This window comes from Oncorhynchus kisutch, linkage group LG30 (assembly GCF_002021735.2).
Source record: "Oncorhynchus kisutch isolate 150728-3 linkage group LG30, Okis_V2, whole genome shotgun sequence".
In the NCBI taxonomy this organism is placed as follows: Eukaryota; Metazoa; Chordata; class Actinopteri; order Salmoniformes; family Salmonidae; genus Oncorhynchus; species Oncorhynchus kisutch.
In genome coordinates, this window is record NC_034203.2 from 18,256,169 (window position 1) to 18,271,245 (window position 15,077).

At 43.4% G+C, this 15,077-nt stretch overlaps 1 protein-coding gene across 1 annotated transcript; it reads left to right on the forward strand.

Annotated features, from left to right (window-relative positions):
- The first annotated feature begins 4,459 nt into the window (after window positions 1–4,459).
- vcpip1 (valosin containing protein (p97)/p47 complex interacting protein 1) lies at window positions 4,460–11,904 on the forward strand. Its single transcript, XM_020467522.2, has 3 exons — window positions 4,460–7,301; window positions 8,291–8,377; window positions 8,524–11,904. Exons 1-3 carry the CDS (start codon window positions 4,652–4,654, stop codon window positions 9,345–9,347), a joined length of 3,561 nt encoding a protein of 1,186 aa, XP_020323111.1. The 5' UTR covers window positions 4,460–4,651; the 3' UTR covers window positions 9,348–11,904.
- Window positions 11,905–15,077: the final 3,173 nt, after the last annotated feature.

Genomic DNA, 15,077 nt, shown 5'->3' on the forward strand with positions numbered 1-15,077 from the left:
AAATTCCAGTCTTTGAATGATTACAATTATACACTTCAACAGTGTTGAAATCTTGGTCCTTGGTTCATCTCAATATCTAATGCCCTTCATCTGTATTGATCTGATAAACACAGGATAGGTGTAGTATTTCATCAAATGAGAGACTACATTTCAACCAGTAGAGAATGTGAAACGCTTTATTGAAAGTTTATTATCCAAGTGTTATAAATACATGCATTATAAATATTATAATTGTAATATTATAAGTACAAGTTCAATCTGTACTTCACTGCACATCTGTTGTGCATTATAAAAACATGAAGAAAGAGGTGGTGGCGAGAGAGGTGTAAAAGACAGAAAGGGAAAGAGGTAAGAACATAGGAGCAGGGAAGGCAGCATATGATTACTGAATCACAGTGCAGCCCAAATATTCTCTCAGTTTATCACAATTACATAATAGTGTTTCATCGGCCCGAAGGTTATCTTAAAAGCGGGTGAGGGCGATGATGGGACTGGGGGGTTGGCATCCTCTTTCACATCAAATCATATCTGCAGACAAAAGACAGATGGAGAGAGATAGCATGTTTAAGCCTGGTTTTATTTTTTATTATTACATTGTTAGTCATCATAATAATCATGAGGTGAAATGCAAAACTGACCTTGGATCATTAATTCTGGGACTACTGCATCTCAATGTAAAGCATCTTTTTAATAATACTTCCTGTTGACCTGACCAAGTGACCTCTCACCACTGATCATGCTGGGCCCTATATGTAGCCAGTTCAGATGCAGGAGGGGTTCACTGACACAGCTGATATAACCTAGAGGATTTAGGCAGAAGAGGAGAGAGGGATGAAGTGAAGAAGAGAGACTTATTGAGAAAATAAGGTAGTTAAAGAGACAGTGTACAACAGGAATCTGTGTGTGCACAAAAATGTGCACCCCTTTAAGTCCCCAGGACCAGGACTGAGAACCACTGCTCTTCATTGGGACCTCTTAATATGTAGACAGGCTTTCATACTGTAACTCTCTTTATCTGAGGACAGAAAAACTCACAAGAAACAGACTTTATTATAGTCAAATTACACCGCACTGAATATTGTTACTATTATCTCCATCCTCACTTCTAGGGAAAGGAACTACACAAAAGTACCTGCCCTATCCAGAATAGCCTATTCTCTCACCTTGACAGTTGGGGCTGCTATCCTTTTACCCTTCTCCATGGCGTTATCTGCCTACCTACGAATGCATTTGGAGTTTGTTTTTTTACAGTGTACACTGTAGCTAGTTAGCTAATAATACATATATATTTTTAAACATTTTCGAAATATATATTTTTTAAATGAATAGGTTATCCCAGCCATGTGGACAATTGGAAACAGGGCAGCAAAGTTTGTTTGTCACCAGAGCGTTTTAGAGGATATTACTATTGAACTATGTACCCATTTAATAACAAGACCTTCAAACAAACTTGCTATGCTGAATTCTTAACGAACAATCGAGAAGGCTGCCATATGCTGCCAGCACGTCCGCAAGCGAGTTACAATGGGCGGCCTAAACATCACTCGCCAATTTACCACTATCTAGTGTACATGCACCTCGATGTCCGCGTCCCTGTGAAAATCGAATTAGCATAATGCAAAATCCACATCAAAATCCGTCCATTTAAAGTAGAGATCTGTTATCCTCCACCTATGTCGTATCTGCGGTGAAAGTTGACAGTGGTAAAGCGTTTTTTGTCAGGCCATGAGACATCCCGAAAATCGGTCTTCTCACAAAATCGTATGTAGCGTCCAAACGGTTTGGCCTACAAACTATTATGGAAAGAATAACTTACGTTAGATATTTCTGGTGTGGGGGGGGGGGGGGGGGGGGGGGGGGGGACTAGCTGTTGTTCCATGTGGTGAACCTATTATTCAATGCGTTTGTATGGGCTAATAGCAGTAAAGCCAAATAAAATATATATTGACATTGATTACAACAAAATGTTTCTCGAATTTGGGAAGACTTACAATGTAGTTAGCTAGTGGCTAATACTAGCTAATGTTGCCAACATATAATGACTCCTTATATGTTGCTGTCTCCTCATGCATGTACCGTTAATCTTTTGACACAGGAACGTTAGAGATTCGTTAGCACACACTTGTATTGCACATACTCTGTTCTAGAAGTGTATACATGTAAAACATATTCAGGTAAATAAATAAATTAGGTTGATTTGTGCAAAACCAAAACGCATCATGGTACTAAATTTTAAGCAAAATAAACAACTAATTTATCCAAATCTGACTGTAATAGGCATAGTTACTTGACACAATAAGATAATAAATCTTGCTTAGTATTCCTTAAATTATTATATGTGTCCTGGTTTGGACTCATATCAAAAGATAAACGCAACTAGCACAGTTTAGAAAACTATATGTACCACAACCCATGGAAAACTACGTTTCGCCACAGACGCTCAACAGAGTCAGGGCAGCAGCATTGAGACTTCCGGTTTTCAGATTTTACCTTCAAATTAAAAGTCTGCCTTTAAACGCTATGTTTATGATACAAAATCAATCATTTTTGCAGCTTTTCAAGGTGCATAATGTTAAGATGATGCGACATTTTTTTTTACTACATGGTGGGAAAAGCTCAAGAGTATTACTACTTTGTATAAGATAAATCATTTTATAAGGTGGGGCACATTGAGAAATGGTTGGAGATTAAGTAAATTAATGTAAAGAACATATTAGCCTACTGGTAAAACATATATATACAATGACAAGCTAAGAAAATAACTCGTTATTTTGATTGTATGAATCTTGTTAATTTACTGGTGTTATTGTTCAAGGATGCAATTTTGAAATGTAATGTTTAAGAAAGGTCTTACTGTATTTTTTGTTGTATTGCAAAAATAAATTGCACTGTACAGGAAAACAATGGATTGTATGTCCATAAAACCATCGTCCAGCATACTCACCAGAGTCCCTATTATACAAAAAAGGTCAGTTTGATTTTTAAAAATCTAGGTAATATCCAGTGTTGCTGGACTTTTACTGCGGTCAAACAGCTTAAAATGGAGCCACTGGACACTATAGGGTACAAATATAACACTGTACAGGCAAAACGATCAATTGTGTGTCTATAAAACCAGGATCCAGTCTACTCACTACAGTCCTTAGAATACAAATCAGGTGAGTTTGAACAAGGTCAGGAAGTGTTGCTGGACTTTTACTGCGGTCAAACAGCTTAAAATGGAGCCCCTGGACACTACGGTACAAATATAACACTGTACAGGCAAAACAATTGATTGTGTGTCCAGAAAACCAGGGTCCAGTCTATTCACTAGAATCTACCTTTTCCTAGTGAGCACAGAGCTATTTTATGAGGCAATTATATGTCACACAACCACAGAAACCTGAACTCACAAGTCCAAGATGAAAACATTTTGATGAATTGTGACCAGGGTAGGTTGAAGAAAAGCGCGGTTAAACTCTGTGATAACCGTTGATAGGCTATAGGCATAATTTGGGTGATACCTATAGCAGCATGATCTTACTAGGATACAGCCTCAAAAAAGAAATGGTATTTGTCTAGCCAAAATACTTGAAATGCTCCTCAAAGACAGATATAATAATTATCGTATAAAAGGTGAGAGAAAGCGATGTGAGTTATGAGTTTGATAGATGAATGAAAAGTGACGATCCATTCAGAACAGCCTTACTGATGGAAGTTTTGTAATTCAATTATAATGTTGGTCATTTACAGGTAACACCCCATCTACTGGCCACATTGTTAACATTGTTTCTTTTAAGTAATTCTTTTCTTTCCTAATCACCTGGTAATAGTTGGAATTTGGCATTAACATTGACACATTATAGGGAAAGACAAGAGTGTAAGTCTGGTATGGAATGGTGTTTATTTCACATTGGAAGCAAACAAAGAGAAAGCTATATTAGTTGATGTATAGTTTCATCATTTAGATATAGTCCTGAATTCGTCAGTCAGCAGAGAGTTAAAGTGACAGTACAACAGTGTAGAAGTATGATTTAGACTCAACATGAGTTCATCAACCTCATAGCCTCAGAGAAGGTGCTGATGAAATCAAATCAAATGTGACCAAGTCTTGCTGTCCTGGGTCTCATCCGTTTACTTGAAGGAAGAGGCTTGAGGAGGCGATTGGCTGTTTTGTGTTCTACGCACTCTCGTGAGTATACTAGAAGGGGGGAGTGGAAAGTTTTGCTGGGCATAGACCTCAGTCCCCATGAAATAACACCATCAACAGACCCTACTGGGTAATCCCAACCCCACTTTTACTTCGGCACCTAGAATAGTTTTCTAATGCAAATGTCATTTAATTATGAACATTGACTCATTGTTAATGTTTCGACAATTATTTTTCATTATCATGAATAAATTAAAATTTTCTACTATTATGTGGGGAACTTTTATTTTGGAAATTGCTGAAATTACATGACCCGGAAGTACCCTTTTTAATGTTGCTGACGAAACGCTAGTCGCTCGTTCATGGAGAGAAAAAACAATCGCTTCCGTGTTGTTATCGGTTGTTATTCTGGCAAATACTAGCTTAGTACTTGAGTCAAAGCGGGATTGCTAGGCAGTTATTTGGTGGTTAAACCATTATGGTCTTGTAGGATCAATACATAGTATAGTTTTATTCGCCAGAATGTCGTTGCTACAGGGCTCCAAGAAAAAGGACAAGCGTATTTTGTCCGGTACCTGCCCAGACCCGAAATGCCAGGCGAGGCTATTCTTCCCTGCTTACGGGTCGATTAGCATTGAATGCACAGAGTGTGGCCAACGCCACGAACAGAATAATCTTTTAAATGTGGAAGAAGTAACTGATCCAGACGTTGTGCTTCACAATTTGTTAAGAAATGCCTTACTCGGTGTCACTGGTGCACCGAAAAAGGGAACAGAGCTGGTGAAAGTGATGGGGCTTTCCAACTACCATTGCAAGCTCCTTTCTCCTATTCTCACAAGGTATGGAATGGATAAGCAGACGGGAAAAGCGAAACTGCTGCGGGAAATGAATCAAGGAGAAATGTTCGACTGTTCACTTCTAGGAGACAGGGCGTTTCTAATTGAACAGGAGCATGTATCTACGGTTGGCTATGGCAAGGACAGATCCGGGAGCCTGATATACCTTCACGACACTTTGGAGGAGATGAAGAAAGCAAACAGCAACAAAGAATGCCTCATTCCTGTTCATGTGGATGGAGATGGACATTGTCTTGTTCATGCTGTGTCCAGGGCCCTGGTAGGCAGAGAACTGTTCTGGCATGCCTTGAGAGAGAATTTGAAACAACATTTCAAACAAAACTTGGATCGCTACAAGGCACTCTTTCAGGATTTTATTGATGCAGCCGAATGGGAGGACATCATCAACGAATGTGACCCCCTGTTTATCCCACCGGAGGGTGTGCCACTGGGACTTCGGAACATTCACATATTCGGCTTGGCCAATGTGTTGCACCGCCCCATAATCTTGTTAGATTCACTGAGTGGAATGAGGAGCTCTGGGGATTACTCTGCAAGTTTTCTCCCTGGGCTTGTGCCGGAAGAGCAGTGCAAAGGAAAAGACGGGAAGTTTAACAAGCCTATATGCATCGCCTGGAGTAGCTCAGGGCGTAACCACTACATCCCCCTCGTCGGGATAAAGAATACCCTTCTCCCCAAGCTGCCACCGAGGCTTCTCCCCAAGGCATGGGGAGTGCCACAGGAGCTCATCAAGAAGTATATAAAGCTGGAACAAGATGGGAGCTGTGTCATCGGGGGAGACAGGAGCTTACAAGACAAGTATGTGATGAGACTGGTCAATGCCATGGAGGAGATCTTCATGGAGAAGCATGGAATCCACCCCTCCCTGGTGGCAGACGTGCATCAGTACGTTTACAGACGGACCGGTGTGATCGGCGTCCAACCCGAAGAGGTGACGGAGGCTGCCAGGAAATCAGTCATGGAAAACCGGCTACATCGCTGTCTGATCTGCAATGCACTCTCTGAGCTTCATGTTCTACCTGAGTGGCTGACTCCAGGTGGTAAGCTTTACAACCTGGCTAAATCCACCCACGGGAAGCTCAGACCTGACAAGAACTACAGCTTCCCGCTGAACAAGGTTGTCTGCTGTTACGACCCTGAGAGGGACATCCTCATTCCTGACTACAAGCTGAGCTCTTTGAACACATGCAACTGGTGCCATGGCACCTCCGTGCGCCACATCCATGGCAACGGCTCTGTGGTGTATCTGGATGGAGACAGAACCAACACCCGTTCCCAGGGGGGCAAATGTGGCTGCGGCTTTAAGCACTACTGGGAGGGAAAGGAATACGACAATCTGCCAGAGGCTTTCCCCATCACTCTGGAGTGGGGTGGGCGGGTTGTGCGGGAGACTGTGTACTGGTTCCAGTATGAGGTTAATGTGGACCTGAACAGCAACGTGTATGATGTCGCCATGAAACTGGTCACCAAGCATTTCCCTGGGGAGTTTGGCAGTGAGCTCCTAGTGCAGAAAGTGGTGAACACCATTTTACATCACACTGCCAAGAAGAACCCAGACGAGTATAACCCAGTCTCCATTGACGGGGCGCATGCTCAGAGGCTCACAGACGTGGTGGAAACCCAGCAGGCTGTTGACACACAGCCACCGACTAAGATCATACTAACTGGGCAGAAATCAAAGACCATTCACAAAGAGGAGCTTACAGTGAGTAAGGCAGAGCGGAGCCTTCAGCAGAGCATCAGCGAGCAGGCCCTAGTGACCCAGAAGAGGAGGACGGATCGACTGAAGCAGGAGCAGAAGGGACAGGGCAGGCCACCCTCCCCAAGTGCTGCTCAGGAACATTCCTCCTCCCCAGCCACACCCACCAAATCCTCCTTCTCCCCCACTTCCAGCAAGGAGAAGAAGATCCGTGTCACCACTAGCGATGGGCGGCAGGCCATGCTCACTCTACAGGCTCAGACCACCTTCTCTGAGCTCCAGAGGAGCATTGCTAATGAGTTCACCATGCCTCCAGCCCAGCAATGTATCCGACATGGATTCCCACCCAAAGAACTTTTCCCTCCCAAGGATGGAGCAGAGAATGAACCGGTGGCTCTCCAACACGGGGACAGGGTGACTGTGGAGATCCTGAGAGGTCCAGAGGACCGCAAGGCATCCGCCCCAAGTGCTTCCAGTTCCCATTCAACCCTGCATTCCCTCCTCTCTGTGAAGAGTGATGATCCAGTGACTTCCAGCAGAATGAATACTAGCAGAGAGCTGCAGGACAACATTGACCTTGAGATGTCCTCCCTCTGTCTCCTAGCAACCTTAATGGGTAAGAAAAGGGAAGGGTGCGGAAAGGTTTTAGTATTCAAGTCAATAGTTAGGCTGTCATTATTTACTGCTACAAAAGAAAGACACGATCTCGCAACCCGTAAGTGACAGAAGAGTTAAGCAGAACACTGCTGTGATGTCATTACAAAAAGTCAAAAATGACTTCCGGTAGATGGAGAACTTGTTTGTTGATTCACCTTTTTAGACTAGGCCAATAGTTCCAGGCAATTAGTTATCTAGTCTTAGAAGCGTCATGCCTTAGATCGTCCCTTCAGTAAATATAAGGCCAGCAACTGAATGTGATAGGAGTGAGAGGGTAGTATATAGGTGTCACAGACAGTAGCTTTACACAGCATAAGGGCATGCTGTTCTTGGATTGGTTACAAGAAGCAGGATGACTGACAGTGGCCTAATAGAGGTATTGAGTGACTGTGGGGGCTTGTCATGGATGAATCAAGGCTCAATCTTTGTGGATAATGACTTTTTTTCCAGTTGAAATTATAATTATAATCTACTCCACGTGCTTTCTGTGTAGCCTACATCACCAACATGGCATTCGGTATTCATTGAAACGCATGCAGCCTCAGGCAGAGAGAAGTTGCTAGATTTGATATCCACCCCGCCCTACCCATTTCTTTTGTGATCAAGGGGAAAAATCGCTAGCTTATTTGCGCTAGTTGGCTGTACCTTCACCTAAACTCCAGTATTTCCTTCATAGCTTGTTCTCCATCTTCTTTTTAAATAGGGAGACAATTTGTTTTCAGCCTTTTATTTCCATTACCAAAACTCGTTTTCCTCATGTCTGTCTCTTGTCGAATCTCAATACATAAGAATCGTAATATATATCGTATCGGCAATTCACAGCCCTACTATTTTTACTACAGAATTAGAATTTTGATCAAAAGCACACATTTATCTTGAGGAATTTAATTGTATTCATTTATTTTAATGTTTCACATGCTAATTGCAGTATGTTTTATTCATATTCAGGAGAAGATGTCTGGTCATATGCCAAAAAACTGCCTCACTTATTCCACCAAGGTGGAGTTTTCTACAACATTGTGAAGAAAGATATGGGTATGTAGTCATGTTTTCTGTTATAGGCTTTATCCTCTTAGCAATTAGTGTAACTTAAATGACAGCTACGGTATATTCAACTTTGCATCTAATATGTACTGATCTGTGTTTATGACCATCTATTATGGCTCTTGTCTCATCTGCAGGCCTGATGGATGGCAAGCACTGCACCCTCCCACACCTGACTGGAAAGACGTTTGTTTACAACGCAGCAGAGGAGCGTCTGGAGCTGTGTGTGGATGCAGCGGGACACTTTCCCATGGGCCCTGACGTGGAGGACCTCGTCAAGGAGGCCATGGTGCAGCTCCGCTCTGAAGCTGCCTCCAGGAGTCGCGAGGGAAGCCCCTCTCACAGCCTGCTGAGGCTCGGGAGTGGAGGTGTGGTGCGCAAGAAGGAGCAGCTCCAAAGTGTCAACGCCTTCCAGGGTAAGGGCCACTCCCTGGGCAGTGCCCCAGGCGGCTCTCCCCCTGAACACAAGCCCATCACCAGGCAGCACAGCAGCGGGGTGGACCTGAGCGCCAGCGCCTCCAAGGGACCTGACCTGTCTGACATCTCAGAGGAAGCGACCAAGGAGTTGGTGCGTATGGCTCCCGGTTTTGTCACCATGAAAGACAGCCGACACCTGGACCCTAGTATGATCGAAGAACAGAGGAAAAAACTACAGGAGATGGTCTCATCCATCCAGGCCTCCATGGACAGGCACCTGAGGGAGCAGAGCAATGCAGGGGCAGGCATTGGGGGCCCTGCAGAGAGGACAAGTGGGGCTAAGATGAGTGCTTCCCAATCTGCCCCAGGGGCAGGTGTAAAGGAGGCCTCTTCTATGGACGTATCTACTGCTGGTGCTCATGGCACATCAGTGGAGGCAGGGAACAAGCCTGATGGAAAGGATGCAGGGTCAGAGGAGCTGGAGGAAATGGATAGCCAGGATGCAGAGCATACCAACGCCCTGGAGCCAATGGATCATTCCTGATGGGAAAAGGGCCTGGTCCTATACTTTTCTCAGTCATGATCATTCACCCCTCTATCTGGTTGGCATTAGTGTGGGAATGCTTCAGGTTGTATCCAAGCTTTGGTATTCATTGTGTTTTGTTGTCTTTTACTGCATGATTGACAAGAGGTTGACTGTTTCTGCCTCTGGTGACAGTCTAATGCTATTATACAGAAACATGCACCGAGACCCAAGGAGCAACGCTGCTTCCTGTGTGTGAAATACATCCATGTACATGTCCTCCAAGTCTTAAAGGTCCAATGCAGCTGTTTTTATCTGAATATCAAATAATTTCTAGTTAACGATTTCTAGTTAACAATACCTTACTAACCATGTTTCCATTCACAGTTTTTATGTGAGTAAAGTCATACTGCATAAAAAAAAAAATATAATAATCACAATCGTTGTGGTGGAAATAGGAGGTTTCCGGTACAATTTTGTAAATGCCACAGATAATTTGTTCTTTTGACATGGTGGGATCTTTTTGTGTCGGTAAAATTAATTATGCCAGACATGGCGGTGGAAACGCCTTTATTCGTAAATATTGATATAATAACCGTCATATCAAAGTAAATTTGGAGTCATGCGATGACATGGTGTGTGGTCCTCGACTCCTCCCGCTACAACTCGGGAAATGATGCAGTTTATCAGGCTATGGATGAAATAAGTTACGATGAACTTCACAGGGTGGTGAAAGTGCACAGTGGTGAGCTTGACCTTCCTTTCCAATAAATGTAGAGGGTCTTATTCTGGTGACATGATGATCGATGCTTGACTGCCGTTTGACAAATAAAAAGATTCTCTCTCTTATTCATAATAAGCACATCATGTAGACTAACCGACACGCAGATCCTACCTGCACTGCATCTGCGAGCTGTTGGCTAGCGCGCACATACCAAGACCAGAGTAGGCACGTTTGCTATTTAAAGCAACAGTTAGCTTTGTCGCAATCTGTAGAGTTGAAAATGCGATGGAAACACATTAAACGTTTTGAATTTTTATTCGGTCCATGAAAACATAAGCAACAAAGTACATGTTGTGTGCACTACATCACTCACTGACCTTTATCCGCAACAAGTCAGTTTGGTGGAAACACCACTGGTGGGAAAATACGCATATTTTCTTTATGCAGATTTTTTTAAATATTTTCATGAAAATCTGTCGCCAATTGGATGGAAACCTAGCTACTGTGATTGTTTTCAATTAAAATGAAATAAATCGCTAGGAATTTCTCAAGCAATATTTTTGCAAGGACTGTTGGAGTGGGGAAGGGGAAAACGGAAAACGATCTGTTATTGGCAGAGAGATATGAAACTCTTTCTTATTGGTCTATTAACTAATTTACCACCTGGTGTTTTCACCAGGCAGGCCAAAACACCATCCCACCAAATCACTCTGAAGTTTTAGGTGGTCTTTTCAAACAGCTCATACACTAAAGGGGCATTATCATTTTCACAATTTCACAAGATTATTCCAACCTCATAGTGTGGGATTGTATATAAAGCAGAGGAAAATGTTGGATTGTACTGGGCCATTAAGACAAGAGGGAGTTGAAGAGCTTGAGTTAAGATCCTATCCCACACCAGCATTGTAATGACCGCAAACATCCGCTTCAGCAAAGTGCACACTGTAAAGGCACTAGCCCTCAAACATGATAACCTACCATCACATTTATTGCTTTACCAACATACTTGATTTACCAACGCATTTCTTTAAAACAACAGTGAAATATTCCAAATTAAGTTTCTTTTCTGGAACGTTGCTCCCTATATGAAGGTTTGCTGTCTTAATTCTTGAAGGAAGGAGATGCGTGCCCTTATGATAAGTAACAAAAATCAACATTTGTTGTTGAAAAACCTTGTGAAAAACCTTTTTTAGTTTGGATTTGTTTTTGGAAAATTGTATAAGAATTTAAAGATTGTTTAAAATGTCATTTAGATTAATGCCATTTCAAGTGAAGCACTGTTCTGAAAATAACTCAGTTTATTGGTGGAAATTGGTGAAATTATTTTTGCTGGTTTGTATTGATTGCGGATAATGCCTGTTGATTCTTTTGGGTTCAAGGTTCATGCTACTTACTGGTTTGAAGTTATTTATGCTACTTTTCATATTTCTCATGAAACCCAAATGAATGGCCCAAGTTAAGTGTGCTGTACAAGTGCTGAACTACTTGATGTGGAACTGTATTCTATTGGAAGGCCCAGCATAATGGCAGGGTAGCCTAGTGGTCAGAGCGTTGGCCTAGTAACCGGAAGGTTGCAAGTTCATACCCCCGAGCTGACAAGGTACATCTGTCGTTCTGCCCCTGAACAGGCAGTTAACCCACTGTTCCTAGGCCGTCATTGAAAATAAGAATTTGTTCTTAACTGACTTGCCTAGTTAAATAAAGGTAAAATAAAATAAAAAATAATGTAGTACACACACCTGGGAGTACTGTATATTCCACTATTCATATGCAATTTCCTCAATCACTTTTTGGACTTTAGTGAATGATTGAATGCAGTGCAGGATATTTTTTCGAAATACATCTCTAAAATAAGACTTGATTTGTGAATTTCTTTACCATATACAGTTCCTTCGGAAAGTATTCAGACCCCTTGACTTTTTCCACATTCTAAAATTGATGAGTTTTTTTTATATCCTCAATCTACACACAATACCTATAATGACAAAGCAAAAACTGGCTTTTAGAAATGTATGAAGATGAAAAAAAACGGAAATATCACATTTACATAATTATTCAGACCTTTTACTCAGTCCTTTGTTGAATCACCTTTGGTAGTGATTACAGCCTCGAGTCTTCTTGGGTATGACGCTACAAGCTTGCCACATCTGTATTTGGGGAGTTTCTCCCATTCTTCTCTGCAGATCCTCTCAAGCTCTATCAGGTTTGATGGGGAGCGTTGCTGCACAGCTATTTTCAGGTCTCTCCAGAGATGTTCGATCCGAGGGTTCAAGTCCGGGCTCTGGCTGAGCCACTCAAGGACTTTCAGAGACTTGTCCTGAAGCCTCTCCTGTATTGTCTTCACTGTGTGTTTAGGGTTGTTGTCTTGTTGGAAGGTGAACCTTCGCCCCAGTCTGAGGTCCTGAGTACTCTGGAGCAGGTTTTCATCAAGGATCTCTCTGTACTTTGCTCCGTTCATCTTTGCCTCGATCCTGACTAGTCTCCCAGTCCCTGCCACTGAAAAACATCCACACAGCAAGATGCTGCCACCACCATGCTTCACCGTAGGGATGGTGCCAGGTTTCCTCCAGCCGTGACGCTTTGCATTCAGGTCAAAGAGTTCAATCTTGGTTTCACCAGACCAGAGAATCTTGTTTCTCATGGTCTGAGAGTCTTGAGGTGCCTTTTGGCAAACTCCAAGCAGGCTGTCGTGCCTTCTACTGAAGAGTGGCTTCTGTCTGGCCACTACCATAAAGGCCTAGTTGGTGCAGTGCTGCAGAGATGGTTGTCCTTCTGGAAGGTTCTCCCATCTCCACAGAGGAACTCTAGAGCTCTGTCGTGACCATTGGGTTCTTGGTCACCTGTCTGACGAAGGCCGTTCTTCCATGGTTGTTCAGTTTGGCTGGGCGGCGAGGTCTAGAAAGAGTCTTGGTGGTTCCAAACCTCTTCCATTTAAGAATGATGGAGGCCACTGTGTTCTTGGGGACTGTAAATGCTGCAGACATTTTTTGGTACCCTTCCCCAGATCTGTTCCTTGACAATTCTGCCTCGGAGCTCTATGGGCAATTCCTTCAACCTCATGGCTTGCTTTTTGCTCTGATATGCACAGTCAACTGTGGGACCTTATATAGACAGGGGTGTGCCTTTTCAAATCATGTCCAATCAATTGAATTTACCACAGGTGGACTCCAATCAAGTTGTAGAAACAAGGGGCCTTCCGGGTGGTGCAGTGGTCTAAGGCAGTGCTAGCTGTGCCACCAGAGACCCTGGGTTCGAGCCCAGGCTCTGTCAGGGATGGTTTGGCTGGCAGGGATATCCTTGTCTTATCGCGCACTAGGCACTCCTGTGGCGGGCCGGGCACAGTTCACGCTGACCAGGTCGCCAGGTGTAAGGTGTTTCCTCCGACACATTGGTGCGGCTGGCTTCCGGGTTGGATAGGCATTGTGTCAAGAAGCAGTGCGGCTTTCGGGGGACTCTCGACCTTCGCCTCTCCCGAGTCCGTACGGGAGTTGCAGCGATGAGACAAGACTGTAACTACTACCAATTGGATACCACAAAATTGGGGGGTAAAAAAATTAGAGGATGATCAATGGAAACAGGATGCACCTGAGTTCTATTTTCGAGTCTCATAGCAAAGGGTCTGAATACTTATCCCGATCAAATTTGATAAATGTGCAAAAAAAAAGGGCAAAGTTTTCGCTTTGGGGTATTGTGAAGAAATGTATTTAAACTCAGCAAAAAATAAGTGTTCCTTTTTCAGGACCCTTTCTTTCAAAGATCATTTGTAAAAATCCAAATAACTTCACAGATCTTCATTGTAAATGGTTTAAACACGGTTTCCCATGCTTGTTCAATGCTTGTTCAATGACCCATAAACAATGAATGAACATGCTCCTGTGTAACGGTCGTTAAGACACTAACAGCTTAGGCAGTTAAGGTCGCAGTTATGAAAACTTAGGACACTAAAGAGGCCTTTCTACTGACTCTGAAAAACCCCAAATGAAAAATGACCAGGGTCCCTGCTCATCTGCGTGAACGTGCCGTAGGCATGCTGCAAGGAGGCATGAGGACTGCAGATGTGGCCAGGACAATGAATTGCAATGTCTGTACTGTAAGACGCCTAAGACAGTGTTAGAGACAGGACAGACAGCTGATCGTCCCTCCATCAGTGCTCAGACTGTCTGCAATAGGCTGAGAGAGGCTGGACTGAGGGCTTGTAGGCCTGTTGTAAGGACTGGCAAAAAGTGATCTTCACTGACACGGTTTTGTCTCACCAGGGGTGATGGTCGGATTCACGTTTATTGTCGAAGGAATGAGCGTTACACCGAGGCCTGTACTCTGGAGCGGGATCGATTTGGAGGTGGAGGGTCCGTCAAGGTCTGGGGCGGTGTGTCACAGCATCATCGGACTGAGCTTGTTGTCATTGCAGGCAATCTCAACGCTGTGCGTTACAGGGAAGACATCCTCCTCCCTGATGTGGTACCCTTCCTGCAGGCTCATCCTGACATGACCCTCCAGCATGACAATGCCACCAGCCATACTGCTCGTTCTGTGCATGATTGTCAGTGTTATGCCATGGCCAGCAAAGAGCCCGGATCTCAATCCCATTGAGCACGTCTGGGACCTGTTGAATCAGAGGGTGAGGGCTAGGGCCATTCCCCCCAGAAATGTCTGGGAACTTGCAGGTGCCTTGGTGGAAGGGTAGGGTAACATCTCACAGCAAGATCTGGCAAATCTGGTGCAGTCCTTGAGGAGGAGATGCCCTGCAGTACTTAATGCAGCTGGTGACCACACCAGATACTGACTGTTACTTTTGATTTTGACCCCCCCCCTTTGTTCAGGGACACATTATTCAATTTCTGTTCAGTTTATGTCTCAGTTGTTGAATCTTATGTTCATACAAATATTTACACATGTTAAGTTTGCTGAAAATAAACGCAGTTGACAGTGACGACAGGACGTTTCTTTTTTTGCTGAGTTTATTCAATACATTTTAGAATAAGGCTGTAATGTAACAAAATGTGAAAAAAGTCAAGGGGTCTGAATAC